This window comes from Podarcis gaigeae (genome assembly GCF_964106915.1).
Source record: "Podarcis gaigeae genome assembly, chromosome: 13".
Taxonomy (NCBI): domain Eukaryota; kingdom Metazoa; phylum Chordata; class Lepidosauria; order Squamata; family Lacertidae; genus Podarcis; species Podarcis gaigeae.
The window spans coordinates 24,604,271-24,631,557 of NC_139689.1; the positions used below are offsets into that span (position 1 = coordinate 24,604,271).

Here is a 27,287-nt window from a genome sequence, read left to right on the forward strand (position 1 = left end):
ATTTTCACCTTGTTTGCTGCGCATGCCTTGCACTTCATGTGGTACCTGCAGGGTTTAATAGTCATACCTTCAACCAAGGCAGGCATTTTTGATACTGCCTCAAAATTCAAATGACCAAATTTTCGATGAAAATCATGAATACATTCTGCATGCAAACTTTTGTTAGTACCTGCAATGCAACAAGTTTCATCCTGCACAACATCATCATAATACAAAACATACAAACGATCAACATATTCAGCATGCAATACATAATCATTTTTCTTTGTGATGATGCACCTTTTGTTCTTAAAGGAAACGTCAATTTTCCGCTCATTCAGCTGTCCAACGCTGAGCAGATTATGTTTGGCATCCGGTACGTAAAGCACATCCTGTATCGATAAGTCCAAACTGTTAAGAACAACAGTTCCGTAGCCTTTACTGGGGATTGTGTGGTCATCCGCCTGGTGAATTGCACCTTCCTGCGGTGTAAAAGACACGAACAGTCGCTTATCGTTGCACATGTGATGCGTCGCCGCTGAATCAACAACGAAGAAAGATCTAGACGTCTTCTGGACCTCTGCAACCTTTGGAGTGAAGCGTGAGACCATTGCCTTGTGCTGCGTTGTCCTGGACACCGGACCTGTGCCTTTGCCTCGGCCTTTTCCACGCGATGAGCTTTCGCTGCGCTGCTCTGTCTTGGCCCTGGGAGATCTGCATTCCCTCTTCATATGGCCTAGACGTCCACACGAGTAGCACTTCACTGCCTTCAAAGCTTTGGCGCCATCTGGTGGTTCCACTGCACTATGGGATGACGTCTGTGAAGACTCCCCCTTACCCATGCAGCTACCACCCTGGTGGTCTGCTTCATTCTGAATCACGGCAGTATCACAGGCTACTCTGAGCTGAGCATGTGGCTGATTGGCTTCAGATTCCCCACTTGCCTCAGCCAGCCTTCTGCAGCTAGCCATCATGACTCTGGCATTAGCCTTCTGCGTCATCTCTGCTGCCTTAAATCAAGCTGCTTTATACAAGCTGCGTCTGTGTACAGCTGCTTCAAAACCTCATTCCAAAGGCAAGTTCAAAAGTGCTTTCTCTCTGCTACCTTAAATCAAGCTGCGTCACTGTTTTCTGCAGCTGCTTTATTCCAAAAGCACTTTTAAAAATTACTTTCGATTTCCCCAGCATAGGAGCTTTTTCCTTTGAGCCTTTGCCTGTGCTCGGCAAAATGGCCATAAAAGTTCAAAGTCCAGCCATAAAGCCATTAATTAGAAGCTGGCAGGCTGCCCGGAGCAGTAGCACATACCTCATCAATCATCTTGACGCGCAGAGCAGATACCGTCCGATCCGTCCCTCTGCATTCCAATCCTTTTGCCGGCACTCCGATTCGACTTCTGGGCGTTTTTCTGGGCCCCATAACCAGATATGTTGAATATTCAGTATCCCGTGCACAGCGGAATGATGAGAAGTACGTGCCAACATACTCTATATTGCTTTATTTACATTTCAAAGCTGGTAGGTTACAGAAAGACATCTTGCCTCTGCCGGAGCAGAGAAAGCATCCTCTCTCCTCTAAAGCACGGAGAGAACAACACCAACTGAACTGCAAAGAACAGTGAAAAACAGGAAACCAGTGTACGTCACATCCAGTCTCCTTTCCCGTGGGAAAACCCAACAGCAACTGACTGTGGAATGTAAACACCTGTCTCGTGACAAGCACTTTCGCTGCACAGTGAAAGAGAGCAGAAACCAACACACACGTCCCCATCCCTGCGATCCCAGCAAGCTGTGGGGATGATGGCAGCCCTGCATCTAACATTCCCATCATAGTGAATTGCTACTTATAGAATCATAGAGTTGGAAAGGACACCAACAATCTTCTAGTCTACTCCCTAATAATAATAATAATAATAATAATAATAAATAAATAAATAAATATACCCCGCCCATCTAGCTGGGCTTCCCCTGGGTGGCTTCCAACAAAATATTAAAATACAGTAATGCATCAGACATTAAAAGCTTCCCTAAATATTGGTCAGGTAGCAGGATTTAAGTTGAACAAACAAAAAACCAAGGTTTTGGAAAAAAACTTAACAAACGTGGAAAGAGAGAGGTTCCAAGAGGAAACTGGACTAATTATGGCAAAAAAAGTGAAATATCTGGGAATTAATATGACATCTAAAAATGTGAATTTATTTAAAGACAATTATGATAAATGCTGGACTGAGATTAAGAAAGATCTAGAAATATGGTCGAACTTGAAGCTTACCTTGCTAGGACGAATTGCAGTGATTAAAATGAATGTATTGCCTAGAATGTTATTTTTGTTTCAGACATTACAAATTGTGGATAAACTGAATTGTTTCAAGAAGTGGCAGAAAGATATATCTAAATTTGTCTGGCAGGGCAAAAAGCCCAGAATAAACTTTAAGATACTTACTGATTCAAAAGAAAGAGGGGGATTTGCCCTGCCAGACTTAAGACTGTACTATGAATCGGCAGCTTTCTGCTGGTTGAAAGACTGGCTACTACTTGAAAACGCAGACATTCTGGATTTGGAAGGTTTTAATAACATGTTTGGTTGGCATGCATATATCTGGTATGGCAAGGTTAAAGTGCACAAGGGTTTCAAAAACCATATTGTCAGGAAAGCACTATATAATGTTTGGACTCGGTATAAGGATTTGTTGGAAAACAAAACTCCCAGGTGGTTATCACCAATGGAGGCTAAAGAGGTGAAGAAACTAAACACGAGAATTAATTGGCCAAAATATTCTGAGATTTTAGAAATAGAAAGTGGCGAACTTAAATTACAGAGCTTTGAGAAGATAAAGTCCAAGGTACGAGATTGGCTCCATTATTATCAAATAATGGAGGCCTTTAAACAAGACAGGAAAATTGGGTTCCAGGTGGAAAAATCGAAATTAGAAACTGAATTGTTAGAATCCAATACTAAGAACCTATCAAAGATGTATAACTTGCTGTTGAAGTGGAATACAATTGATGAAACTGTTAAATCAGCAATGGTTAGATGGGCACAGGACCTAGGACATGACATTATGTTTGCTGACTGGGAACAGTTGTGGACCACAGGTATAAAATTTACGGCTTGTAATGCCTTAAGAGAAAACATTATGAAAATGATTTATAGGTGGTACATGACCCCAGTCAAGCTTGCTAAGATTTATCATTTGCCCAATAATAAATGCTGGAAATGTAATGAGACTGAAGGTACCTTCTTTCACCTTTGGCGGACCTGCCCGAAGATTAAAGCTTTCTGGGAAATGATTTATAATGAAATTAAGAAAGTACTTAAATGTACTTTTCATAAGAAACCAGAGGCATTTCTTTTGGGTATGGTGGGCCAACTGGTGCCAAGGAGGGACAAGATCTTTTTTATGTATGCCACAACGGCAGCAAGGATTCTACTAGCAAAGTATTGGAAGACACAAGAGCTACCCACGCTGGAAGAATGGCAGGCGAAAGTGATTGACTTTATGGGACTGGCAGAAATGACCGGCAGAATCCGTGACCAGGAGAAAGAAACGGTGGAGGAAGATTGGAAGAAGTTTAAAGTATATCTTAAAAATCGCTATAAAATCGAGGAGTGTTAAAGTGTGAAGGGAAAGGAAGATGTATAATTACAGCTATATTTATTCTTTTTGATTTAATGTGATATTGAAAAGGAGAATAAGTTTAAATTTTAATTGGCTAAAAGAGTTGCTGAAAAATTGTAAAACTAGGATGCAAAAAGGGGAAGGTATGGGGAAGTCCGAGAAAAGAGGCTTACGAAAAGGAGGTTAAGAAAGTAGGATTTATGTTTTTGTGTGTGTCTGTTGTTGTATGTATTGTTTAGTGTTGTTGTGTTGATAAAATTGGAAAATCAATAAAAAATTATTTAAAAAAAAAAGGAAACTGCAAAAAATAAAAAAATAAAAGCTTCCCTAAATAAGGCTCCCTTCCGATGTCTTCTAAATGTCTGGTAGTTGAAATCTGGTGGGAGGGTTCTCCACAGGACAGGTGCCACCACCGAGAAGGCCCTCTGCCCGGCCCCCTGCAACCCGGCTTTTGTCCAGTTAGAACGATGGGGGAGCATGCAGCTGTCCCATACAGGGATCAATCCTGCAACCTAGGCATTACTGGCACCATGTGCTGACCCACTGAGCTAACCAGGATGATCCTTAAAAACCTGGGACAGCCTCACCCTGACCCCATAGAGGTCCAAGGTGACGTCTTAATCGTCATCAGAGCCCAGGAATGAAGTACCTGTGAGGAAGTGTAAGCATCATCCCTGCTCCTTTTTGCACTCCTTCTGGACTGCCGCCTCCGAAGAGCTTCCTTCTGGAAGAAGGCACCTGGGGCATCAGCAAGTCATCCTCTGCAGGAGAGACAAGCTCTGGAGGCATCTGCAAAGGCCCTGCCATAGTCTGCAAAAAACTAAACAATGTGAGGAACCGGTGAAACCAATGCTTCGTGCACCACATGGGGACGCTATTCAGGCCGGAAATTGCTGCCAGAGGTTATCGAATTCTCAAGCAAAGCCCTAGGATCACCTGCTAGGCCAGATATAAATGTTTCCAATGAGGTAACAGACTTGAGGCAGCCCACCACCTGTCCAGACACCCCTGCTTGCCCTTTTAGAGGGAAGCACCCCCTCAAGAAGCCCAAATTTATTTTGATTTGTTTTGTTATAACAATGGCTAAGTGAAGTATATGAACCCTGTCTCCCAGGACCCAGTCCTGCACTCTAGCCACTAAGCCACAATGGCTCGTCTCTAAAATATTTTCTTTACAATTAAATTACACAGGCTGCAATGTCAGCCTAAAATAATGCAATAAAAACAAGTGCTGCAGTACCCCAGCAAACTAGGCCTCAAAAATGGCGCTCCCGCCAAAAAGAAGCAGGGAAGGTGGCGATCACAAGGGGGCCTGCTCCCAGGCCCCAATTAGGCCACGCCTGCCTCCCTGCAGCCCTGGCAGACACCAGGCCGCCCTGCTTCGCAGGGAAGGCCTGCCAGGCTAACAAGGCCAAAACCGGCCCTTTAAGGAATAGGGCGGGCGGAGCTCACAGCAAGGCCTCCTAAGGGCCTGGCAAGGCCAGAGGCACCAGGCGCCGCCGAAAAAGGCCTAACAAAGGCTGCCCAAGGCTTCAACGTTAAGGTAAGCTGGGGGGGAGGGGGGAGGGTGGAATTAAAAGACCAAAGGGGAAAGCAGAGTAAAAGTAAAAGAAAATATTACACAGAAAAAAGAAAATTTAATAGGACTAAAATATCAATTAAATAGAAGCTAACGCAATTAAAGCAGGCCAAAGACACAAGGTAATTTGTAGAAAAATACAACCGTCTCCCTTCGCTGTGATCAATCCACTGCACGGGCGAAAAGAGGAACCCCTAGCCTCATGCAAGGAGTTTTAGCATTTCTGGCTGTCAATCAATAAATGGCAACATTAATTTCTTCCCAACAACAAGGGAAGCCCCAATTGCATCAGTGGCCAACGATCAGTTAGCCCGCCCCCAACTTTGGAGTGTCCTGGTGGCCCCCACCGCAACACGTGCTCTCCATGAAGGAGAACACGCTTTCTAGTAAAAAAATTGTTTAGGCATTTTTAAAATCCATTTTTACATTTTTTAAAAAATGTTTCCCACTGCTACTTTGCTCATAGTGGTGTAGTGGTTAAGAGCGGTAGTGTCGTAATCTGGGGAACCGGGTTCGCGTCTCCGCTCCTCCACATGCAGCTGCTGGGTGACCTTGGACCAGTCACACTTCTCTGAAGTCTCTCAGTCCCACTCACCTCACAGAGTGTTTGTTGTGGGGGAGGAAGGGAAAGGAGAATGTTAGCCGCTTTGAGACTCGTGAAGGGGAGTGAAAGGCGGGATATCAAATCCAAACTCCTCCTCATACCTTTAGCCATTACTGGTGTTTAAAAACCTCATTTGTAGAACCATAGATAGAAATCAGTCAAATCCTGTTACCAATATGAGAACAACATCCTTCTTCTTCAACAATTTACCCCCACCTCTTTTGCCAGTCTCCTCTTGGTTAAACGATATTGGAATATTCACTAGTTAACTAGTTAACTATCCAGTTCTGAAATTAGAGAGCCCATAAAGAATGAGAGATAAAACTTCAGATGACAATAATAAATAATAAATGACAATAATAATGACAATAATAAATGGCAATGTATTGTTTTATTACAGTATTTACTTATTTATAAAAATATTTGTATACCACTACAGTGATACCTCGGCTTAAGTACTTAATTCGTTCCAGAGGTCCATTCTTAACCTGAAACTGTTCTTAACCTGAAGCACCACTTAACTAATTGGGGCCTCCTGCTGTTGCTGCACCGCCGGAGCACGATTTCTGTTCTCATCCTGAAGCAAAGTTCTTAACCCGAGGTAATATTTCTGGGTTAGCGGAGTCTGTAACCTGAAGCGTATGTAACCCCAGGTACCACTGTATATGACTAAATATATATCACCAAAATAACTAAACATATATATAACAAACATATAGCAATCAAACATAAAGTCATACTATAAAACTGTAAGAAGTCATTAACAAAAAATAAAAAAATCTAAAATGGCGCTGACCGATCACAGGACACTTTGTTCTTGTTTCTTGTTTACTGCCAATCACCTGCTTTGATAAGGCAAGTAGCGCCACTCCAGCCAGCTGAGCCCATGGGCCGAACACTCAAAGACTGCACAATGGAGACTTCACTAGCTGAGCCGCTGCTGCTCCTTGGCCAAAATAATTACACCACTGCTACCCTGAAGCCCAAGTGCACATGCCACTGTTGCCACTCTCCACGCCACTGATGATCGCTCCGGCACCACTCTCTGCTGCTTGTGAAGCCAGCAGACCGGGCAGAGCTGGAGCTCAAAACCCTCGCAGCTAATGACTTCACAATTGGTTCAGCTTAAAGTGATTTCAGCTCAGGTGTGATTTTGCTCTGGTGAGGCGAGGCAAAACAAGCAGCAATGATCTCGGGGTTTGTTTTTTTGAAGGCGCAGCCATGGTCACAAGGTGAAAAAGGGCAGATAGAACTCCACGAAGGAAAAGCAGGTAGGGCCCCAGGTGAGGGCTGTTTAAATGACCAGCGACCGGACCCAAGGGAAGCCTGCCCCCCTGGCCCAGCCCATGTCCGAGCCTGCATCACGATTTGCCTATCCAGGGTGCAGGCTGGGGTTCGACTCTTGATAGGTGGTGAGAGCTTATGCCTCTGTCACCTATTTTGATGGAACACTGATGTCACAATTCCCTTGTTGAGGCCTTAGTGAAGCCTCTGCTGTCCCACAATGCTGCCACGCCAAAAGGGTGAATGGACTTGCTCTACCCAGTTTCTCAGTGGAAACTGCTAGAATAGGGATCAAGGCCCTGTGGCATGGGGGTAGCCATGCTACATGGGGGTGGTTTGTGTGCATGGGTGTGTACCTTGGGCATTAGCTGCTGGGGTGCAGCCCCGTTCATTTTATCCTGGAAAAATGTTTCCTATTTATATCCTTAGAAGGAATTTTCAACCGAGATTAATGTCTGACTCTTCTCTATATCATGTGAACTAATTTACTCATTTTCAGAGGGGTTTCTGGGGTGTGTGTGTAAATAGGATGATTGATGAAAAGCTGCCCTTCTGACCATCAAATATTCTCTAAGTGAATGTGCCTGAGAGTCAGAGATACTGTGGTACCTCGGGTTAAGAACTGAATTCGATCTGGAGGTCCGTTCTTAACCTGAAACTGTTATTAACCTGAGGTACCATTTTAGCTAATGGGGCCTCCAGCTGCTGCTGCACGATTCCTGTTCTCATCCTGAAGCAAAGTTATTAACCCGAAGTACTATTTCTGGGTTAGCAGAGACTGTAACCTGAAGCGTCTGTAACCTGAGGTACCATTGTACATTGAATAGTTCACCAGAAGGAATGGTGTAAACATTATACATTGTTGACTTGTAGCTGCAGCCACATCTGAGGGTGTGCCCTGGGGGAGGGGACAGAAACATGCATGCTGCAAATGTCCTGATCATTTCCATCTCGTCTGTGAGAGAATTAGAAGGACCTGAGAGTCAGAAGAGTGGCAACGTCAGATTGACAAGCCAACTCCTGCTCTGTCCTGATGAATCTCTTCTGGATTCTCTGTAAGTTTGGGAAACTAGGAACGGAATTCACGAATATGGTTATTAAAAATTTCCAGGGATTGTTAGAAAACATTTAAGCCACTCCAAAAAAAGCTGAAGTAAAAACAGTAGGTTAGGAGAATTCTTAAATCATTGCTCTGCCCTTCTTTTACTATTTTATTATATGTGGCAAACTGCTACAGGTTACGTGTATGATTTTAGATGAAAATTTCCTTTTATTCTCTGTTGTCCATTGTAAAGGCCTTTGGCTATATACAATAAAAATTGATTGATTGAGTGATTGATAGATAGATAGTATTTGAGAGAATCAATAGGGTTATATAATCAGAGTAGGAAAGTGCTATGATACACTTGTACATTCTTCCAACAAGAATCAAACCATAGGGAACTTGTTAATGTCTATTTGTTGATTTATCTCCCTGCCTCTGGTCATATCTGAATAGCTACCCAAATCTTTCTGATCTTTTTCTATTCGATCCAGGTCAGACAATATCTCCCTATATTTGGATTCTCTGCTCCTCATTGGTGCTTCTTCTCCTGGTCTCAGCACCAATCATCACCTGTTTCATGGAGAAGTATAATTGCTCCTTGGCTGGACCTAGAAACTAGGAAATCCCACTGGAAGAAAAAAAAAATGCCTCCAGACTGTTCTATGTCTGCCCTCCTTCTCTCATCCATTTATTCACTTACAATAATGCTTTTAGTATTTTACTAAGTTCAGTTCAAGTACTGGTTTTGACCTTTAAGGTTCCAATAAATGGCTTGGGTTCATGATGTCTGGTTAGCTTGCCAGAAGTTTTTACAGCAGGTACTGAAAGCAATACAGCAAAGGTTTCTGCATAGTATTAATGGAAATCTTCAGTGTATAGCCTTTTATCTACTGGGATTTATATTATTTTCTGCTTATTTTAACATGCCTATGTTTTAAAATATTATTTGTATTACTGCCAAGTAAATTGTTGACCTATTGTGTTGCTTTGTATTGTGCTGTATTTCTATAATATGTTATCCACCCGGTGTGTGCTATGTTTACAAAGACCACATTCTATGTAAATGAGTAGAGAAATCGGTAGACAGATAGAAAAACAATTATATAGGGATCCTCAGCTGGTAGATCATGGTGGGGAACCTTTTGGGGTCCAACCCCATTAGCCAACTTTGATAGATGGACTGGGCATCCCACCTGTCCATCACATGACATAATTCTGTTAAAATCCCTTCAGACGTTATCCAAACATGGGAACCACAAAGAAAGGGGAATTGGCAGCCCTATGTTTTGTAAGCCACTTCATGACACTCCTTTCAACCTCCAAAACTAAGGACTCAAAGGAACAGCACAACATGGCTTCAAAGAGCTACACTGGGAAGGAGAAGCTTCTCCCCTCTCCTTGAGCAAGGCATGCTTTGCTCCAGCAAAGGGACAACTGGGGGCCCATGTGAAGCTCCCATTTGTTCCATTGAAGGCCTGGCTTTAGTTATTTAGAAAAATATTGATATACTGATAGTCATATGAAAATATCAGAGTGATTTACAACAATTGTACAGAAAAATATATAATAAAAACCATATTAAAAGGTTAAAATCAGAAACAAGCTGAGGATGTTTATTGTAGGATGGGTGGATAGGGCTTCCATAATTTGGTCAGCCAAAGGAGGAGATGTGATGGGCTTGTTGTGCTCATGGATTGCAGACTGTCCACACCAGTGTAAAACCAATCCAGCCTCTGGCAACTTCCCTCCTGGCTCCTAAATAGTTCTCATCTACAAATTATTATTCTTCCACAAAGGCATTCTTATTACACACCTCATTCCTCCCAAGAAAGAAACAAATCTAAAGGCTTACAGAAATTACTACTTCCACATCTCCAGGGAAGCTGGAGCCCCTTTCCATGGGGATATGAAGAGAATGGCTGAATCCTTCACAGCTGAGATAGAATGTAATAAGATGAAACTTGTAGCCAGACAGCAGGAAGGACCAGGGTCACTTGCCTTACAAAACTGTTGCTCTTTCCACTCCAAGATCAGAAACTGCTGGACTAGGGATCAAGAGGTCAAGTCCTACAGGGCCCTAGTCTCTTGTGACAGAGCGTTCCACCAAGTCAGGGCCAGTACTGAAAAGGCCCTGGCCCTAGTTGAGACCAATCTAACCACCTTGTGGCTTGGGACCTCCAAAGTGTTGTTATTTGTGGACCTTAAGGTCCTCCACAGGGCATAACAGGAGAGGCGGTCCCATAGGTGTGAGGGTCCTAGCGGCATAGGGCTTTAAAGGTCAAAACCAGCACCTTAAACCTGACCCTGTACTCCACTGGGAGCCAGTGCAGCTGTTAAAGCACTGCATGAATGCGATCCCACGGCAAGGACCCCGTAAGGAGCCTCGCTACGGCATTCTGCACCCACTGGAGTTTCTGGGTCAGCTTCAAGGGCAGCCCCGTGTAGAGAGAGTTACAATAATCAAGCCTGAAGGTGACCATCATATGGATCACTGTGGCCAGATCAGGGCGAGAAAGGTAAGGGACCAACTGCTTGATACGGTGGAGATGGAAAAATGCCACCTTTGCTGTGGCTGCAACCTGCACCTCCATGGAAAGGGAGGCATTGAAGGTTACACTCAAGCTCTTGACAGAAGGTGCTGGTACTAACTGAGCCCCCGCAAGAGATGGGAGTTGGCCCCCCAACCCCATGTTGTCCCGACCCAGCCAGAGGACCTCTGTCTTTAAAGGATTTAACTTCAACCTGCTCCCACGCAACCATCCAGCCACAGCTTCCAAGCATCTGATCAGTGTGTCCAGGGCCAAGTCAGGGCGGCCATCCATTAACCGATAAAGCTGGATGTCATCAGCATATTGATGACAGTCCAGCCCAAAACTCCGGACAATCTGGGCAAGGGGGCTGAAAAGCATCAGGGAAAGGATTGCACCCTGCGGGACTCCACACAGCAAGGAGTGCCACGGCGACAACTCCCTCCCTAGCGCCACCCTCTGTCCCCACCCTGAGATAAAGGAGCACAGCCATTGTTGGACTGTGCCATGAATCCCCACGTCGGCAAGGTGGTAGTCCAAAAGTTCGTGATCAACCATATTGAAGGCTGCTGATAAATCTAAAAGAATCAGCAGTCCCGACCCGCCTTGATCCAGCTGTCTACGGAGATCATCTGTTGGGCGACCAAAGCTGTTTCGGTCCCGTAACCAGAGCGAAAGCTGGACTGAAATGGATCCAGAGCCGATGTTTCATCCAGAAACCTACCAAGCTGTTCAGCAACCACCCTCAATTACCTTACCCAGGTACGGAAGATTCGAAACCGGTCAGTAATTGGATAGATCTAAAGGATCTAGAGATTATTATTTTTAAAGAGCAGACGCACCACTGCTTCCTTCAACTCTCCTGGGAAAGTCCCTGTGCTAAGGGACTGATTGATGATCTCAGCCAGAAGGGCCTGCACCTCGTCTGGGCACACTCTAATCAGCCAGGACGGGCACGGGTCAAGGGGGCAAGTGGTGGGCCTTCCAGCTCGGAGGAATCTGTCTACATTAGCAGGGAGTATGTGATTGAAGTGGTCCAATACTGGACCCGAGGACAGTCGAGGGGCCTCCAGTTCTGTTACTGTATCCAAATTGGCAGGGAGGTCACGGAGTAGCAGCAAGACTTTGTCCGCAAAAAAGCTCGCACATGCCTCACAGCTATGGGTCAAATTCGTATTTAAATTTGGCTGTTCCTCTAGGGTTGTTCTAAAAAGTTGTGCCGGGCGAGAGCTAGCAGATGCAATGGAAGCTGAGATCTAAAACTTTGCAGCTTTCACTGCTATCTCATAGGCTTTCATAAGCGTCCTATAAGATGTTCTTGAGGCTCCGTCACAAGCACGCCGCCATACTCACTCTAGCCATCTGAGGTCCAGCTTCATTTTCTGGAGCTCCTTGGTAAACCATGGGGCCCAGTTTTGGCAGAGTCACAGAGGGTGCTTAGGTGCAATCTCATTCATGGCCACCAAGAGCCGGTTATTCCAGTTCTTGACAAGAACGGTGAGCCGCCATCTAGTGAGCCGCCAGGGGGAGCAGGGTCCCACAAGGGCTAACGAAATCCATCAGGATCCATCAGCCTTTGCGGGTGAGCCCAAATAGGGGTGGGGGCGGGAAGTCAATCCTGGCTTTCAGAGCATAGTGATCAGACCATGGCACTTCCACAAGTGAGGACATGATCACATCTATACCCGCACCAAAAATCAAATCCAGCGTGTGGCCTGCTTGGTGTGTGGGCCCCAAAACAAACTGGGAGAGCCCTGATGTCGCCATGGAAGACACCAGGTCCAGAGCCCGTGAGGAGGGGGTGGCATCAGCATGGATGTTGAAGTCCCCCAAAACTAGTAGGTTAGGGAACTCCAAGGCCCAGCCTGCCACCACATCCAACAAGCCTGACAGGGTGGCTGCTGGTGTGTTAGGTGGTCGGTACACCAGCCAGACAGCCAAGCTCTCCTTGGTGCCCCACACTAGGCCAACATATTCGATGCTGGAGATTGATGGTGATGGCAGAGCCCTGAAAGAGCAATCCTCCCAGATTAACAATGCTTCCCCTCCCCCCTGACCCATAGTCCATGACTGGTGGAGGACGGAGAAACCCGGGGGTTCTATCTCATGCAGGGTGACTACACCTTCACACACCCAATATTCACGCACACAATGCAGCCCAGGCACTCTCCCCTCTTTATAGGCCATGTTACCTAGGGGGTGGTTTGTGTGCATGGGTGTGTACATGCTTTAGCTCCATCTTGGGCATGAGATGCTGGTGTGCAGCCCCATCCACTTTATCCTGAGGGAATACTGTCCTCGGTGGGAGGAGGGTGATTTCCTATTTCTTTCCCTAGAATGAATTTTTCACAGCAATTCATGTCTGAATCTTCTCTCTATCATGTGAATTAATCTACTCATATTCAGACGGGTTTCTGGTGCTGGGAAATAGGATAACAGATGAAAAGCTGCCTTTCTGACCATTAAATATTATCTCTAAATGAATGTGCCTGAGGGTCATAGATACGTTGAATAGTTCACCAGAAGGAAAGATATAAAATTATACATCCTTAAGTGGTAACTGCAGTTACATGTGGGGGTGTTCCCCAGGGGAGGGGATAGAAGCATGCATGCTGCAAAAGTCTTAATGATTTCCGTCTCATCTGTGAGAGAAGTAGCAGGAGCTGAGAGTCAGAGGTGGGGAAGAGTGGACAAACATCGGATTGGGAAGCCAACTTCTGCTCTGCCCTGATGAATCTCTTCTGGGTTCTCTGTAAGTTTGGGAAACTGGGAAGGGAATTCATGGATATGGTCAACCTCTTGAAAGATCTGGGGAAAATAAACTCCATAATCCCCATCAGAGCTTTCCTAGAAGTCTGTGTATGTGTGGTTGTCAAAATTAATGAACTTAGCTGAGATGGCGAAATTGACATGTTTTATCAGTGAAAAGCCATTTTTAACATTTACTAAAGATTAGAAACCTCTCCCATACTTTTTGTGTGGAAAAGAAAATGAAATAATGTCATTTGGATATGAGGATTGAAGAAAATGGTTTAAAGAGGGTGGCATTATTGGTGTTACACTGGAGTGGATGAAATGAGTGATGTTTTTATGTAGCATCAGATGAAGAATCAGAAGTTCTTTAGCTTCTTAACTTTTCCCTCTTTTAATTCCTTTATTATTATTTTTTCTTTATCTCTTCCTTGTTCTTCCTTTCTTTCCCCCCTTTGGATTAATGTTTTAGTTTGGATTTTAAAAATAGATATTTGACAATGGTCTTTGTATTTCTCTTTATAAACACTAATGTATTTTTTTTAAAAGACAATGTGTGTATGTGTGTGTGTGAATGTATATGAATGCTGTCCTACAAAGAAAGAAAAGGGTAAGTTGTAAATGCACCAGATCCAAACCATTTTCAACAGAAGGACTCCTGCTCTGCCTACGTGAGGCAGTGGAAAAAGAAGCCTTAAAAATACTATTCTGTGTGAGGTTACCAGGACTCAAGACTGATTTGAATGAGCTTAGGTTTCAGTCTAAGTCACTTGCTGCTTGCCACATCCCTGCAACAGCCTTCTGGAGGACTCAGTTTAACTATCTGAGCTGTGATGAGCATATCTTTATCTGATCTGGAGGGACTTTCTGCATTGTGAGACCAACTGAGGGAGAGATCTGCTGCATCCTAAGCTGCCCATGTCTTTAGATCTTGTGATAGGATTGCCCCTGAGGACTACAGAAAAGCCAAGCTGTTTTCAACATACATTTTAAAAAATAAACTGAAACAAGGCCTTCCTCTTCAACTTGTGGAGGACATTTCATGAAAACATCTAACTTCTTCTTCTTCTTCTTCTTCTTCTTCTTCTTCTTCTTCTTCTTCTAGTAGTATCTGTAAGAGAACCAAGGATTTCAGTTTAACAATGATGACTGGGTTACACAACATAATGTAAATATAGAAATACAGAAGTGTTGGTAGAAGGAACAGCATGGACACAGGGGAAAGGGCAATTTCATTGGTTTCCCCTCAGCTCTGCATTTGCACATGCTTGTTTAATCTCTTTCACACACCATGCACTCCCTTTGCACCCAGAAAAACAACAACAACTGCACCAGAATAGGAGGTGCTCTGGCAATTATATGGTATTGACTCTTATTTATATGTGTATTGTTTGCATAATTGGAAACTACCAGGGATTGCTAGAAAACACTTAAGCCAGTTCAAAAAGGCTGCAGAAAAAATAGCAGGTCAGGAGAATGATTAAACAATTGCTCTGCCCTTGTGTTTACTTGTTAAAACATATTATAAACCTATCACATGGATGTTATTGCAGGTGTTCTGCTTGCAAAGCACTGGTGTTTGGGTGATGACAAAGATTCAGAGCTTTGCACTTCTGCAGGTAAGTTTGAGACTGTGCAAGACTGTATACACTAGTGTGTGCAGGATTGCAGAGAATGGTGGGTGTGTTCCTCTACTCGAACCCAATGTTTAATGCTAAATTTCGGGACGCGGGTGGCGCTGTGGGTTAAACTGCAGAGCCTAGGAATTGCTGATCAGAAGGTTGGCGGTTTGAATCACCATGACGGGGTGAGCTCCCATTGCTCTGTCCCTGCTCCTGCCGACCTAGCAGTTTGAAAGCACATCAAAGTGCAAGTAGATAAATAGGAACCGCTCTGGCGGGAAGGTAAACGGCGTTTCCGTGTGCTGCTCTGGTTTTGCCAGAAGCGGCTTAGTCATGCTGGCCACATTACCTGGAAGCTGTACGCCGGCTCCCTCGGCCAATAAAGCGAGATGAGCGCCGCAACGCCAGAGTCGGTCTTGACTGGACCTAATGGTCAGGGGTCGCTTTACCTTTATGGGCTGGAGCTGGAGAGTTGCTGTATCCTAAAATACTCATCCTATTGGAAACTTGATATATGATTGCCTCATAAGATACTTTTTCTTACCTAACTATTTACAATCCCAAATTTCTAAATTAAAATGGAGGTGGCATTAAAATACTTTAAATATATAAAACAGAGTAGAACACTGGGATACACTTTCCCCAAAAAGAAATAGTTAAAGGCAGTATACAGCAAACAGTTATGGGGAAAAAACAGTGCTTAAAAAGAAATACAATAAGACAAAAAATAAAGGTTGTAAAGCAATCTAATTCCACATGATTACTCAAATGTTCACTCTCTATTGCAAAACCATTGCCACTTACTCTATGTATTCATTTATGCTCTTTATTTCTTCCGTTCGTTTGTTCTCTAGGTGAACTTCCTGCTCCTGATTTATTCTTGAATGCAACTTTGGTTCATGAAGGGGACATTATCATAGCACTATGTGTGGCTCCATCAGAGGTTGTGCCAACCAGATTTTTTTTATGTAAAGATGAGGCTCCTGTTTCATTCAAGAAAGCAACATCTCAATGTGCTCAATACCTAGTCTGTGCATCGCTGAAGAATGCTGGCCAGTATTCCTGTGGTTACCAGCAGAAGGATGCAAAGAACCAAGTGAAGACATCTGCCCTCAGTGTTGCTCAGAATCTGATTCTCCAGCCAGGTAAGGTTGTAGAAATGATGAGACTAGGAAGGGACCTGCAAGAGAACATTGCATGGTGGGATAGTCCCGTTTAGAGTTCCAACTAGCCAGTCATGCCATATTTCAGCACTGTCCATTTAATTCACCACCCATTTGGTTTCTATTCCTCTATGACAAAAGTTAATCACAGCCACAGAACATGTTCAGACTTCCCTGGAGCACATTCATATATTTATCTAAATGAAAGTAGGTGCTGTTCTGCATCTATGCAACAGATGTAGGAGGATCTGGCCAATAGCATGGAGATGACAGCACTTCTCCAGGAACACTGCTTAATGGCGTATTAAAAATAGGTATTACTGTCAGACAGCTTATCTGAAGGCAGCCCTGTTTAGGGAAGGTTTTAATGTTTGACACACTATTGTATTTTAATATTTTGTTGTAAGCTGCCCAGAGTGGATGGGGAAGCCCAGCCAGATGGACGGGGTATAAATAATATATTATTATTATTATTATTATTATTATTATTATTATTATTATTATTTGATGCTTTTGTAACCTGTTAAAAATATTCATGATTTATGTGTCTAGCCTCTAGGGATGGGGCTTAGATCAGCCTAAGTCCATCTTGTTTCTTTTCTTTTGGCACATCGTGTTTTTCTAAAGAGTGTGTGAAAGGTTACATGTGTTCTTCCTTCCAGCTAAGTTATACTTTGAGTAGGCCCAATGAAACAAATGGTTCTTAGTCATAACCATTGATTTTTTTTAGTTCAAATCAAATCCATTGTTATGATGCACATTAATATACACATTTTGTATGCATTCCTCAAAATATGCATTTTTCAGTGTTTTTCAATGCATTTCCAAATAACATACACATGTTATATTAAAAAACATATTTCTGTGGGCCCCTTTTGTGGCAAAACTGCATTACAAAATCCAGAGAAGTGTGTGATCCAATCAGGAGTTGAATTCTGATCCACAGTTCAGTTTGGCACCACTGACTTGATAGAGCACAATTAGAGCTTTGCTGTTCTTGATGGGATGATGAGCCATGCTTTTCTGATATTTTCCATTTTTCTCCTGCCCAGGTTATAATGATTCCAGTGGTAAATAAGCAGCATTAGTGCGTAAAAATACTTATTTGATTGATTGATTGTTTATTTGATTGTTTGCCATTTTAAATCTGAACACAAAAACAACACAATGCAATTTATACTCAAACACAATCATGAAAATAAAACATATTTTTTATCATTTCCCAACAGAGACCATTAATGCCCTAAGACCACATTAATAGAATCTTTTTGTCACTGTAGAAAGTTTGATAGCACTCTTGATGTTAGTGTCTGATTTTTATCTTCTTTTTTGACCAATGATTGCCATCAATTGAGCCAGTTTGGTATACAGAGAAAAATGGCTAAATATTTTATTTATTCAAAAGATATGAGGGAGTAGTGCTGCCTGATTTAGTCTTGCCATTAAAGGTAAAATTCCTGACACCCCAGCCTCCCCCCCCAAAACAAACAAACAAAAAAAAAATCTAAAGAAGTAGCCACAGGCGCCCTGTTCCCTTTTTGATGGGCTCGTCGCCTCCTGCTCTGTGTCCTGGAAAGGGGAGCAATTGTCCTTGAGGCCGCAGCTATGGACGCTGCGGCTCTTGAGGGGAGAAGAAGGTGGGAGTAGAATAACTGTCTATTTTTTCCTCCCTGGAGGCTGGCAGGAGCTCGGGGCTACTCTCACCCTTTTCCCACCTTCCTCCATGCTCCTCTACTCCTCAGTTGGGGATGCTGCATATGGGGAGGTGGGGAGCACAAGCACGCTTTGGGTCTCCCACATAAGGGGGGGGGGTCATTCCTTCTGCTGCTCAATGGGGGAAAATGGGGGGGGGCAGGTTGCCATACTTACAGTAAATTCCAGACATCTCTTAAAATTCAAAAAATTCCCCCAGGACGGCATCTTAGGCATCCAATTTCCTTGCATATCTGGAATTTTCCAGACGTATGGCAAGCCTAGCCTGATTTAGGTGGGGCTAATTTTGGCTTTGTGAGGGAAACTAAATGAATATTCCCTTTTCTTTTTTGATCTAATTCAGGTTCTTCTTCTTTTTTTAGCAGGGTCAAATTGGGGAATTATATTTGGAGGTGTGGGTGGTGCCATTCTGGTGTTGGTACTTTTGATCTACCTTTTGGTCAAGAAAGGTGAGTGATGAAGAAAGGTGAGTGATGGTAACCTGAAACTATGATAATCTACCATGAAAAGGGTTGATTTTTCAAGTTTCAGCAAATCTGATAACTGTGTAGGGGTGAGGAATAATAATAATAATAATAATAATAATAATAATAATAATAATAATAATAATAAATTTTATTTATATCCCGCCCTCCCCAGCCGAAGCCGGGCTCAGGGCGGCTAACAACAATCAAACAATCAAACAATCAATCAATCAATCAATCAGATAATCACAACATTCTAAAGTATTTCATTATAAAAATCAATTAAAATCAAATTAATGGCAACTGATTAAGCAAGATTCTGTGCAGGTTGCCAGAGGAGGGAGTCAGGCTGCGCCCTGACCAAAGGCCTGGTGGAACAACTCTGTCTTGCAGGCCCTGTGGAAGGATGTCAGGTCCCGCAGGGCCCTAGTCTCTTGTGACAGAGCATTCCACCAAATTGGAGCCGCAGCCGAGAAGGCCCTGGCTCTAGTTGAGGCCAGCCTAACCTCTCTGGGGCCTGGGACCTTGAGGATATTATTATTTGCAGACCGTAGGTTTCTCTGTGGGGCATACCAGGAGAGGCGGTCCCGTAGGTACGAGGGTCCTAGGCCGTATAGGGCTTTAAAGGTTAAAACCAGCACCTTAAACCTGATCCTGTACTCCACTGGGAGCCAGTGCAGCTGGTATAGTACCGGATGAATGTGATCTCGCAGCGAAGACCCCATAAGGAGTCTCGCCGCGGCATTCTGCACCCGCTGGAGTTTCTGGGTCAGTCTCAAGGGCAGCCCCACGTAGAGCGAGTTACAATAATCCAGTCTGGAGGTGACCGTCGCATGGATCACAGTGGCTAGGTCAGGGCGAGAGAGATAAGGGGCCAACTGCTTAGCTTGGCGGAGATGAAAAAATGCCGCCTTTGTTGTAGCTGTAATCTGCGCCTCCATAGAGAGGGAGGTATCGAAGATTACACCCAAACTCTTGACGGACGGTGCTGGCACTAATTGCACCCCCGCAAGAGATGGGAGTTGCCCCCTCAATCCCATATCGTCCCGCCCCAGCCAGAGGACCTCTGTCTTCGAAGGATTTAACTTCAACCGGCTCCCACGTAACCATCCAGCCACAGCTTCCAGACATCTTGCCAGTGTTTCTGGGACCGAGTCAGGATGGCCATCCATCAACAGATAGAGTTGGGTGTCATCAGCATACTGATGGCAACCCAGCCCAAAACTCCGGACAAGCTGGGCGAGGGGGCGCATAAAGATGTTAAAAAGCATTGGGGAGAGAATCGCACCCTGAGGCACTCCACATACCAAGGAGTGGCGCGATGACAATTCCCCCCCGAGCGCCACCCTCTGTCCCCGATGAGAGAGAAACGAGCGCAGCCATTAAAATACTGTGCCCTGGATCCCCACGTCGGCAAGGCGGTGGTCTAGGAGTTCATGATCGACCATGTCGAAGGCTGCTGACAGATCTAGAAGAATCAGCAGCCCCGACCCGCCTCGATCCAGCTGCCTGCGGAGATCATCTGTTAGGGCGACCAGAGCCAGCTCGGTCCCATGACCAGCGTGGAAGCCGGACTGAATGGATCCAGAGCAGATGTTTCATCCAGAAACCTACCAAGCTGTTCAGCAACCGCTCTCTCAATCACCGTACCCAGGAATGGAAGATTCGAGACCGGGCGGTAATTGGATAGATCTAAGGGATCTAATGATGTTTTCTTTAAGAGCGGACGCACCACTGCCTCCTTCAGTTCCCCTGGGAATATCCCGGTGCCAAGGGACAAATTGATGATATCCCCCAGGGGGGCCCGCACCTTGTCTAGACACGCTCTAATCAGCCATGATGGGCACGGGTCAAGAGGACAGGTGGTGGGCTTTCCAGCTCGGAGGAGTCTGTCCACATCGGCTGGGGATATCCGGTCAAAATGGTCCAATACTGGACCCGAGGACAGTCGAGGGGCCTCCAGTTCCTTTATTTATCCAAATTGGCAGGGAGGTCGTGGCGGAGCAACAGGACCTTCTCCGCAAAAAAGCTCGCAAATGCCTCACAACTGTGTGTCAGATTGTTATTTAAATTTGGCTGTCCTTCAAGGGACGTTAAAGACTGAATTATACTAAATAATTGCGCCGGGCGAGAGCTAGCGGATGCAATGGAGGCCGAGAAGTAAGACTTCTTAGCGGCCTTCACAGCCATCTCATAGGTTTTCATAAAAACCCTATAAGATGTTCTTGAGGCTCCGTCATGGGCACCCCGCCATACTCGCTCTAGCCGTCTGAGGTCCCGCTTCATTTTCCGAAGCTCCTCGGTAAACCAGGGAGCCCGGTTTCTGCGGGGTCACAGAGGGCGCTTAGGTGCGATCTCATCGATGGCTGCCAGGAGCTGGGTATTCCAGCCCTCAACAAGCTCAGTCAATGAGTCGCCTGGGGGAGCAAGGTCCCGCAAGGCTTGACGGAATCTATCAGGGTCCATCAGCCTCTGCGGGCGAGCCCAAATCGGCTCACCACCTAAGCAGGGTGGGGGTGGAAAGTCAATCCTGGCTTTCAGAGCGTAGTGATCAGACCATGGCACCTTCATCGAAGGAAACATGATCACATCTATACCAGCACCAAAGATCAAATCCAGCGTGTGGCCTGCTTGATGTGTGGGGCCCGAAACAAACTGGGAGAGCCCTAGTGTCGCCATGGAAGACACCAGGTCCAGAGCCTGTGAGGAGGGAGCGGCATCAGCATGGAAGTTGCAGTCTCCCAATACCAATAGGTTAGGGAACTCCAAGGCCCAGCCGGCCACCGCCTCCAGCAGGCCTGACAGGGTGGCTGCTGGTGCGCTAGGTGGCCGGTATACCAGCCAGACAGCCAAGCTCTCCTCGTTGCCCCACACTAGGCCAACACATTCAATGCCGGGGATCGATGGCGATGGTAGAGCCCTGAAAGAACGATCTTCCCGGATTAATAATGCCACCCCTCCCCCCGGCCCACAGTCCGTGACTGGTGGAGGACGGAGAAACCCGGGGGCGCCATCTCTCGTAAGGTAACAGTTACCCCTTCGCGCACCCAGGTCTCCGTCACACAAGCCAGGTCGACCCCCTGCGAGGTAAAGAAATCTCGCAGGGTGGCGGTTTTGTTGCCTATAGACCTGGCATTGCACAACACCAGTGAAGGAGGTGAGTAATCCTTGCTCACCCTACCCTCGTCTCTCAGGATGGGGCGCAGATTGGAAGGGGTACGAGCATATCCGTATCTCGATCCCCTTCGCCTATAACATCTGCCCCCACCGCCAAACTTCCCTCGCCCCTCCACGGTAGCAATCCCAAGCCTCCTAATAACCTCCATTTACAAAATAGAGAAACAAAACAACCAAAAAACAATTATGCCCAAACAAAAACCAATCCCCACCCCACTCAATATCCCACCCCAAAACAAAACACGATGGAACAAAACAAAAATACATAGATAAAAACCACCATTCACGGTGGTACAACAAAATAAGCAATAAAAACACGTTTAAAACACCTTAAAATATATAAAACATCTTTAGCATTTGCTGCAGCAGCACCAGTGTCTTTAAAACTATCACGGAGGTGAGCCTGGGCCCCGCCCCCTAGGCCAGATGGAGTTAGCCTAGGAGGGAGAGGCCTTACACTCCAAACACTCACGATGCAGCAGCAGCGATGTCCCTGGCCTCAATGAGGCCTCTTAAAGCCGTGGCGAAGGTGAGCCTGGGCCCCGCCCCCTAGGCCAGATGGAATTGGCCTGAGGAGGGAGAGGCCTTACACTCCAAACACTCACAATGTAGCAGCAGCCCATTTGAAGTGTTCCCATTTGAAGTGACCTTACCTAATTCACATTTACAGGAACAATATGTGAACTGAAACACAGTTTTCCTTCAAAACACACACTTGCAATGCACGTCTCCAACCAAAAATGTTGGAGAGTAATATCCGTGTGCATAGATCTGTGTGTGGGAGAAATTGTGCACAAACATCCATATGTTAGCAAAAAGAAAGTACAAAACTGAATTCTGTTAGGGAAAATAGTTTATATTCATTTGACGGACTGTTCATTTAGAGGAGTGGCTTCAACTGCCACTCCTCCTTCATGGAACTGCCCCCTGCCTTTACTAAAACACCCCCCGAAAGCAATTTTTTGATTGACTAGCCTAAGATCCAGGACAAAGCACCGCCTTTCAGAAATTCCACCTGGACGTCAATTCTGCCTTTGAAATCCCAGTAATGTTTGGGGAAATCCAGACATATGTCAGCCCTAATTTATGACAGCTTCTTTGCCTTTCTTCTTTTTTGTTTTAGTGCTGTGTCTTCAGAGATCTTCAAGGCAGGACAGAGCTAATACTGAACACTTTCCTTACGATTATGTGTAAGATTTTCATTTCTTCATTCACTTTATTTGTTTGCTGCTTTTCCACACACAAAAATCATGCTCAGAGCAGCTTAGAAACAAAGAAAATGGGAATATATTTCAAGCACTCCAAAAACAAGTTCATAGTAACATAGAAAATGATCTTTTTTCATGCACTTTGTTCAACCCTATTGTTGAGAATGTGTGAGGATTTTTGCTTCTTGTTTTTTTACACTTTCTCCTAAACTCTTTTCTGGCAAGGTTCCTGCATCTCCCCACTGCCACTGTTGGACAAATAGCAGAGAGACATGGTACAGGGGAAGAAAATACATGAATGAACTAACAAGAGTCTTCTGCTGTTGCCTAAACACTTACATACTGAAGCTTCTGTTCTTATCAGATGTAAAGCTTCATGTGACTAAACCAAGTTTAAAAGTTCAGATCTCCTGCATTTTGTATCATTCATGGTTGTGTGAAGGAATGCAGATCTCATCCTCAGAAAAGGCTTTCTGCCTACAGAACCAGTAAATATGCAGCATCACAAATGCATTTGCCTCTTGTTTTTCTTAGGGAAGAAACTGCAGTCAAGGACAATAGCAGAAACCTGATCTCTGAAGAAGTTCAGTGTAAGATAATTCTTTTCTCTCTTTGGCCCGGGGGGCATGACAACCACACTTGCATCATGAATCATGCCACAAGTCTAGCACACAATCAGAGGATCTGCAGAATGTTTAGCAACTTTATCTTTTTTGGTCTGATGAGTTAAGTTTGCAGACTTTGAACTGTGGAAAAATGCTCTAAAACCGAGTATATACATGTTTCTGCTGAAAAAACTAGGAAGAGAGATATGCGCTTCACTTAATCATGTGACTGTAATGTGTGTTTGAAATATCTAAAATGAATCATAGAATCATAGAATCATAGAGTTGAAATAGACCACAAGGGCCATCGAGTCCAACCCCCTGCTAAGCAGGAAACACCATCAGAGCACTCCTGACATATGGTTGTCAAGCCTCTGCTTAAAGACCTCCAAAGAAGGAGACTCCACCACACTCCTTGGCAGCAAATTCCACTGTCGAACAGCTCTTACTGTCAGGAAGTTCTTCCTAATGTTTAGGTGGAATCTTCTTTCTTGTAGTTTGGATCCATTGCTCCGTGTCCGCTTCTCAGGAGCAGCAGAAAACAACCTTTCTCCCTCCTCTATGTGACATCCTTTTATATATTTGAACATGGCTATCATATCACCCCTTAACCTCCTCTTCTCCAGGCTAAACATGCCCATCTCCCTTAGCCGTTCCTCATAAGGCATCGTTTCCAGACCTTTGACCATTTTGGTTGCCCTCCTCTGGACACGTTCCAGTTTGTCAGTGTCCTTCTTGAACTGTGGTGCCCAGAACTGGACACAGTACTCCAGGTGAGGTCTGACCAGAGCAGAATACAGTGGCACTATTACTTCCCTTGATCTAGATGCTGTACTCCTATTGATGAATGATTAAGAACTTTGAATTCAGGTGTAACTTTTTAGCATTGCTATACAATCCCTTGAAGGTTTCTGTGTGAAAGGCAGAATTTAGTTTTAGGATACAAATATTATGTTCTGGAACATGAAAACCACAAATTTAATTAAGTTTTAAAAAACCCTTTCACTCTCCAAACTTAATGAAAGGTACAGTGGTTTTATTTTGTTATGCTGCTGCATTCCAATAAGCTCATATGTAAACCCTTATGTCTCCAGGAGAAACTAGATTTTTCTGCGGTTAAGTGAAGCTTCTGGTTCATGCCTGCCTACAAAAATTGTAACGCATTATTTGGTAGAATGGGCTTATTTATAGAAGTTGTGGGCTGTGGGAGAGAATGCTCTCGCTGTGGTTCCTCACCCACATGACAGATTCAACAAGCACAGATGCCCACATAGCTGTTTTGGAAGGCTTCTCTCAATGTAGCTTTACCAGAACCGCTGAATTTGAATGTGTTACTCATTTCCAGAGAGCTATTTTTGCAGGCCTATAGTATACAACTGTTTCTGTTGCCCTCTCTGACCTCTTAGTCAGATGCATTCTTAGGATAGCTCCTCCATTCAGACACTGTTTTTGTTGTTGTTGTTGATGCAACAATCAAAATAATACATCTTAATTGACTTCCTTCCAATTACCCCTCCTGGTTCCATTATTTTATACCTATTTATACAAGTCCACAAAATCTTATACTCCTACCTATTTTAAAAGACATATTCATGTTATTACAAGTGAACTTTAAAAGTTCGATTAATGTAAAAACCTATACACAAATCTCAGAAGATTATGCTTTAAACATTTCCCTTATTTAAGAAAAAGAAGAACCATCCACACACTGTTGGATTATAACTCTCATCAGACCCTGCCAAAATGCCTGTTCTGACCCTCACTGTCGGATGAAGAACTCATACTTTCTGTTTCTGTCAAACCCTTTAATGCATAGACCTGGGTGATACCCAGGAAAAGCAAGAGTGAAGGTACAGCAGGTGAATTGTATGGCTAAGTGTGAGCTGAGACATTGATCCAAGGAGCTACACACACCTTGCCTCTTCTTTTTGAAGAGTAGAGCAGAAACCAGTCTTGACATAGTAAACGAGAGGTGTTTCTGCTCTGGAAAAGCAAACTGGGAAAGCAAATTGGCACTTTGGTGAGTGAATGGGGCCTGTGAGGTGTGTTTGTGTCAGTGCTGACTGATTCTCAGGCACCTTCCCCTGAAGAAGAAGCTCATTACTAGCAGGAGGAGTCAGTGATGGCAGTGGCCTTTGAGGAGCTGCGTGGGCATTGCTGTATTTGAAGCAAATGATGGAGCCTGATGATTAGGGATGAACCACTCCTAAAAAAAAGGTTGATACATGTTACGATTGTACACATACATATAAGAACACATACTTATACACATCCTTGAAATTTTACTGTGTGACTAGACTAACTTGAATTTGTTTTCAGATGCCAAACTTACAGGACTCCTCCAAACAGCAGTGAGTAAAATGTCTCAGCCAAATCTGGAGTGATCTGTCTTAGTGCAGTAGACCTTATTCAATTCTGTCTCTGTTTAGTTTACCCAGGGCTGTTCAGGGGTAGGGGGCTGTCTGTTACACTTGCTCCAGGACTCGGAGGGCTAAGCTAGCTGGGGAACCCTGCCAGGGACCTGCTGGACTTACACTGTCATACCGAAAACTTTATTCTAACAAAACTCCCTCCCTGGTCCTCAGACAAGCTCTGCATTGGCCTGGTATTGCCAGTAGGCTATTGTAGTTTGCCCCAGTCACACCCCCTCCTATGTACTAAGGACCCTGGAATACTGTGTAAAACTACAAGTATATTCCAGATATTCTTTGGGTAGGTTAGCAGTTTTTTCTTGCCATAACAACAATTGGCCCCAAATTACTTCTGTCAAAAAGCCAATATCAGTAGGTAACTGTTATTATTATTATTTTTCAAATTTCCAAGCCATCACCATCTGGAAATATAGAAACAACAGCCTATGCAACTATTACTCCATTGTACATGCAACCTGCCTGAGAGACCTCAAACATTTCACATGCCGATGCTGCATCCTCACAATGCATGACAATTTATGGGAATTGATAATATGGAAGAAGTTTGCAAGTGCTAGAGCTGGAGGAATTTGGAAGCTTTACAGCCCCCAGAAGATCTGAGAAGACTTCCATCAGATTTTTTTTGTTTATTATTTTATTTACTCTTTTCCTGCTTTTAACCATGCAAGGAACCTTTTTTTGGTTTCCCACTGTTATGCACACTTAACCTTCAAATCCTACCATATCCTCCTGGTTGTGTCTGATTGCAATGTCATTGGTAATGTCAAAGGTTAAATGATGTAACCACAGGTAGATGGAATTATGAAAAATACCTGGGAATTCTGCTTGCTGACATCCTAGGCCTATAAATATGGATATCATAGGAAGCATAGAAATTGTGGCAAATGTATTTTGCCTATTGGTTTGTTATATAGGAAGATGAAGGAACCAATCTCTCCTTCACACATGAGAATGTTGGAGATTATCCTATATTCCAAATTAGCAGTGCAGTCCAAGCCCAGGATTTGTCCATATAAGAGAGTTTAGAGAGCCTTCTAGTCAGTTGTGGCTGTCCTGTGCAACACCTTCCCATCAGATGGGAAGGAAATAAACAACTATGAAGGCAGTCCTGTATAAGGAAGTTTTTAATGTTTGATGTCGTATCGTGTTTTAATTTGTTGGAAGCCACCCAGAGTGGCTGGGGTAACTCAGATGGGTGACATATAAATATATTATTATTGCTATTATTTTTAGATTTTCCCAGCTGAGCCATTGCAGTGCTGGTTAAGTTCCCTGTGATGGCTGAGCTGGAGAAATATATCAACATAAATCCCCACTGGTGAAACATAAGCCAGTGTAAGAGTTAAAATGGGGTGGTAGGGACATGATGGGGCAAGGCAAGGCATACTCTTATTCCAAATGCAATCTAGCATGATCATGTGACTTAGGGCCTAATTCTCAAAACCTGTGCCCACACTCACCTGCCAGTTCAGGGACAGGGGTTACAGACAGCAACAAATGTGGGTGCCCCGGTTTC

At 44.3% G+C, this 27,287-nt stretch overlaps 1 protein-coding gene across 3 annotated transcripts; it reads left to right on the top strand.

Annotated features, from left to right (window-relative positions):
• The first annotated feature begins 8,054 nt into the window (after positions 1–8,054).
• On the top strand, positions 8,055–26,876 carry LOC310829701 (uncharacterized protein). Of its 3 annotated transcripts, none has more exons than XM_083708439.1 (8): positions 8,055–8,118; positions 14,941–15,006; positions 15,864–16,154; positions 18,248–18,334; positions 22,650–22,716; positions 23,269–23,324; positions 25,659–25,690; positions 26,163–26,876. In XM_083708439.1, the coding sequence occupies exons 1-8, from the start codon at positions 8,097–8,099 to the stop codon at positions 26,232–26,234; spliced, it is 693 nt and encodes a 230-aa protein (XP_083564565.1). In that variant the 5' UTR covers positions 8,055–8,096; the 3' UTR covers positions 26,235–26,876. The 3 variants fall into 3 exon arrangements, with proteins under 3 accessions (XP_083564565.1, XP_083564564.1, XP_083564566.1); XM_083708438.1 differs by lacking the exon at positions 8,055–8,118 and adding an exon at positions 12,803–13,388; XM_083708440.1 differs by lacking the exon at positions 8,055–8,118 and adding an exon at positions 12,803–13,388 and having other exon boundaries at positions 18,251–18,334.
• Positions 26,877–27,287: the final 411 nt, after the last annotated feature.

What these genes read in the sequence shown, in the direction of transcription:
- LOC310829701 (XM_083708439.1), top strand. Translation starts at nt 8,097, where the DNA reads ATGAATCTCTTCTGGATTCTCT. An exon ending in GATCTCTGAAGAAGTTCAGT is followed by an intron (nt 23,325 to 25,658) that starts GTAAGATAATTC and finishes ATTTGTTTTCAG; the next exon opens with ATGCCAAACTTACAGGACTC. An exon ending in CAGGACTCCTCCAAACAGCA is followed by an intron (nt 25,691 to 26,162) that starts GTGAGTAAAATG and finishes CAAATTTCCAAG; the next exon opens with CCATCACCATCTGGAAATAT.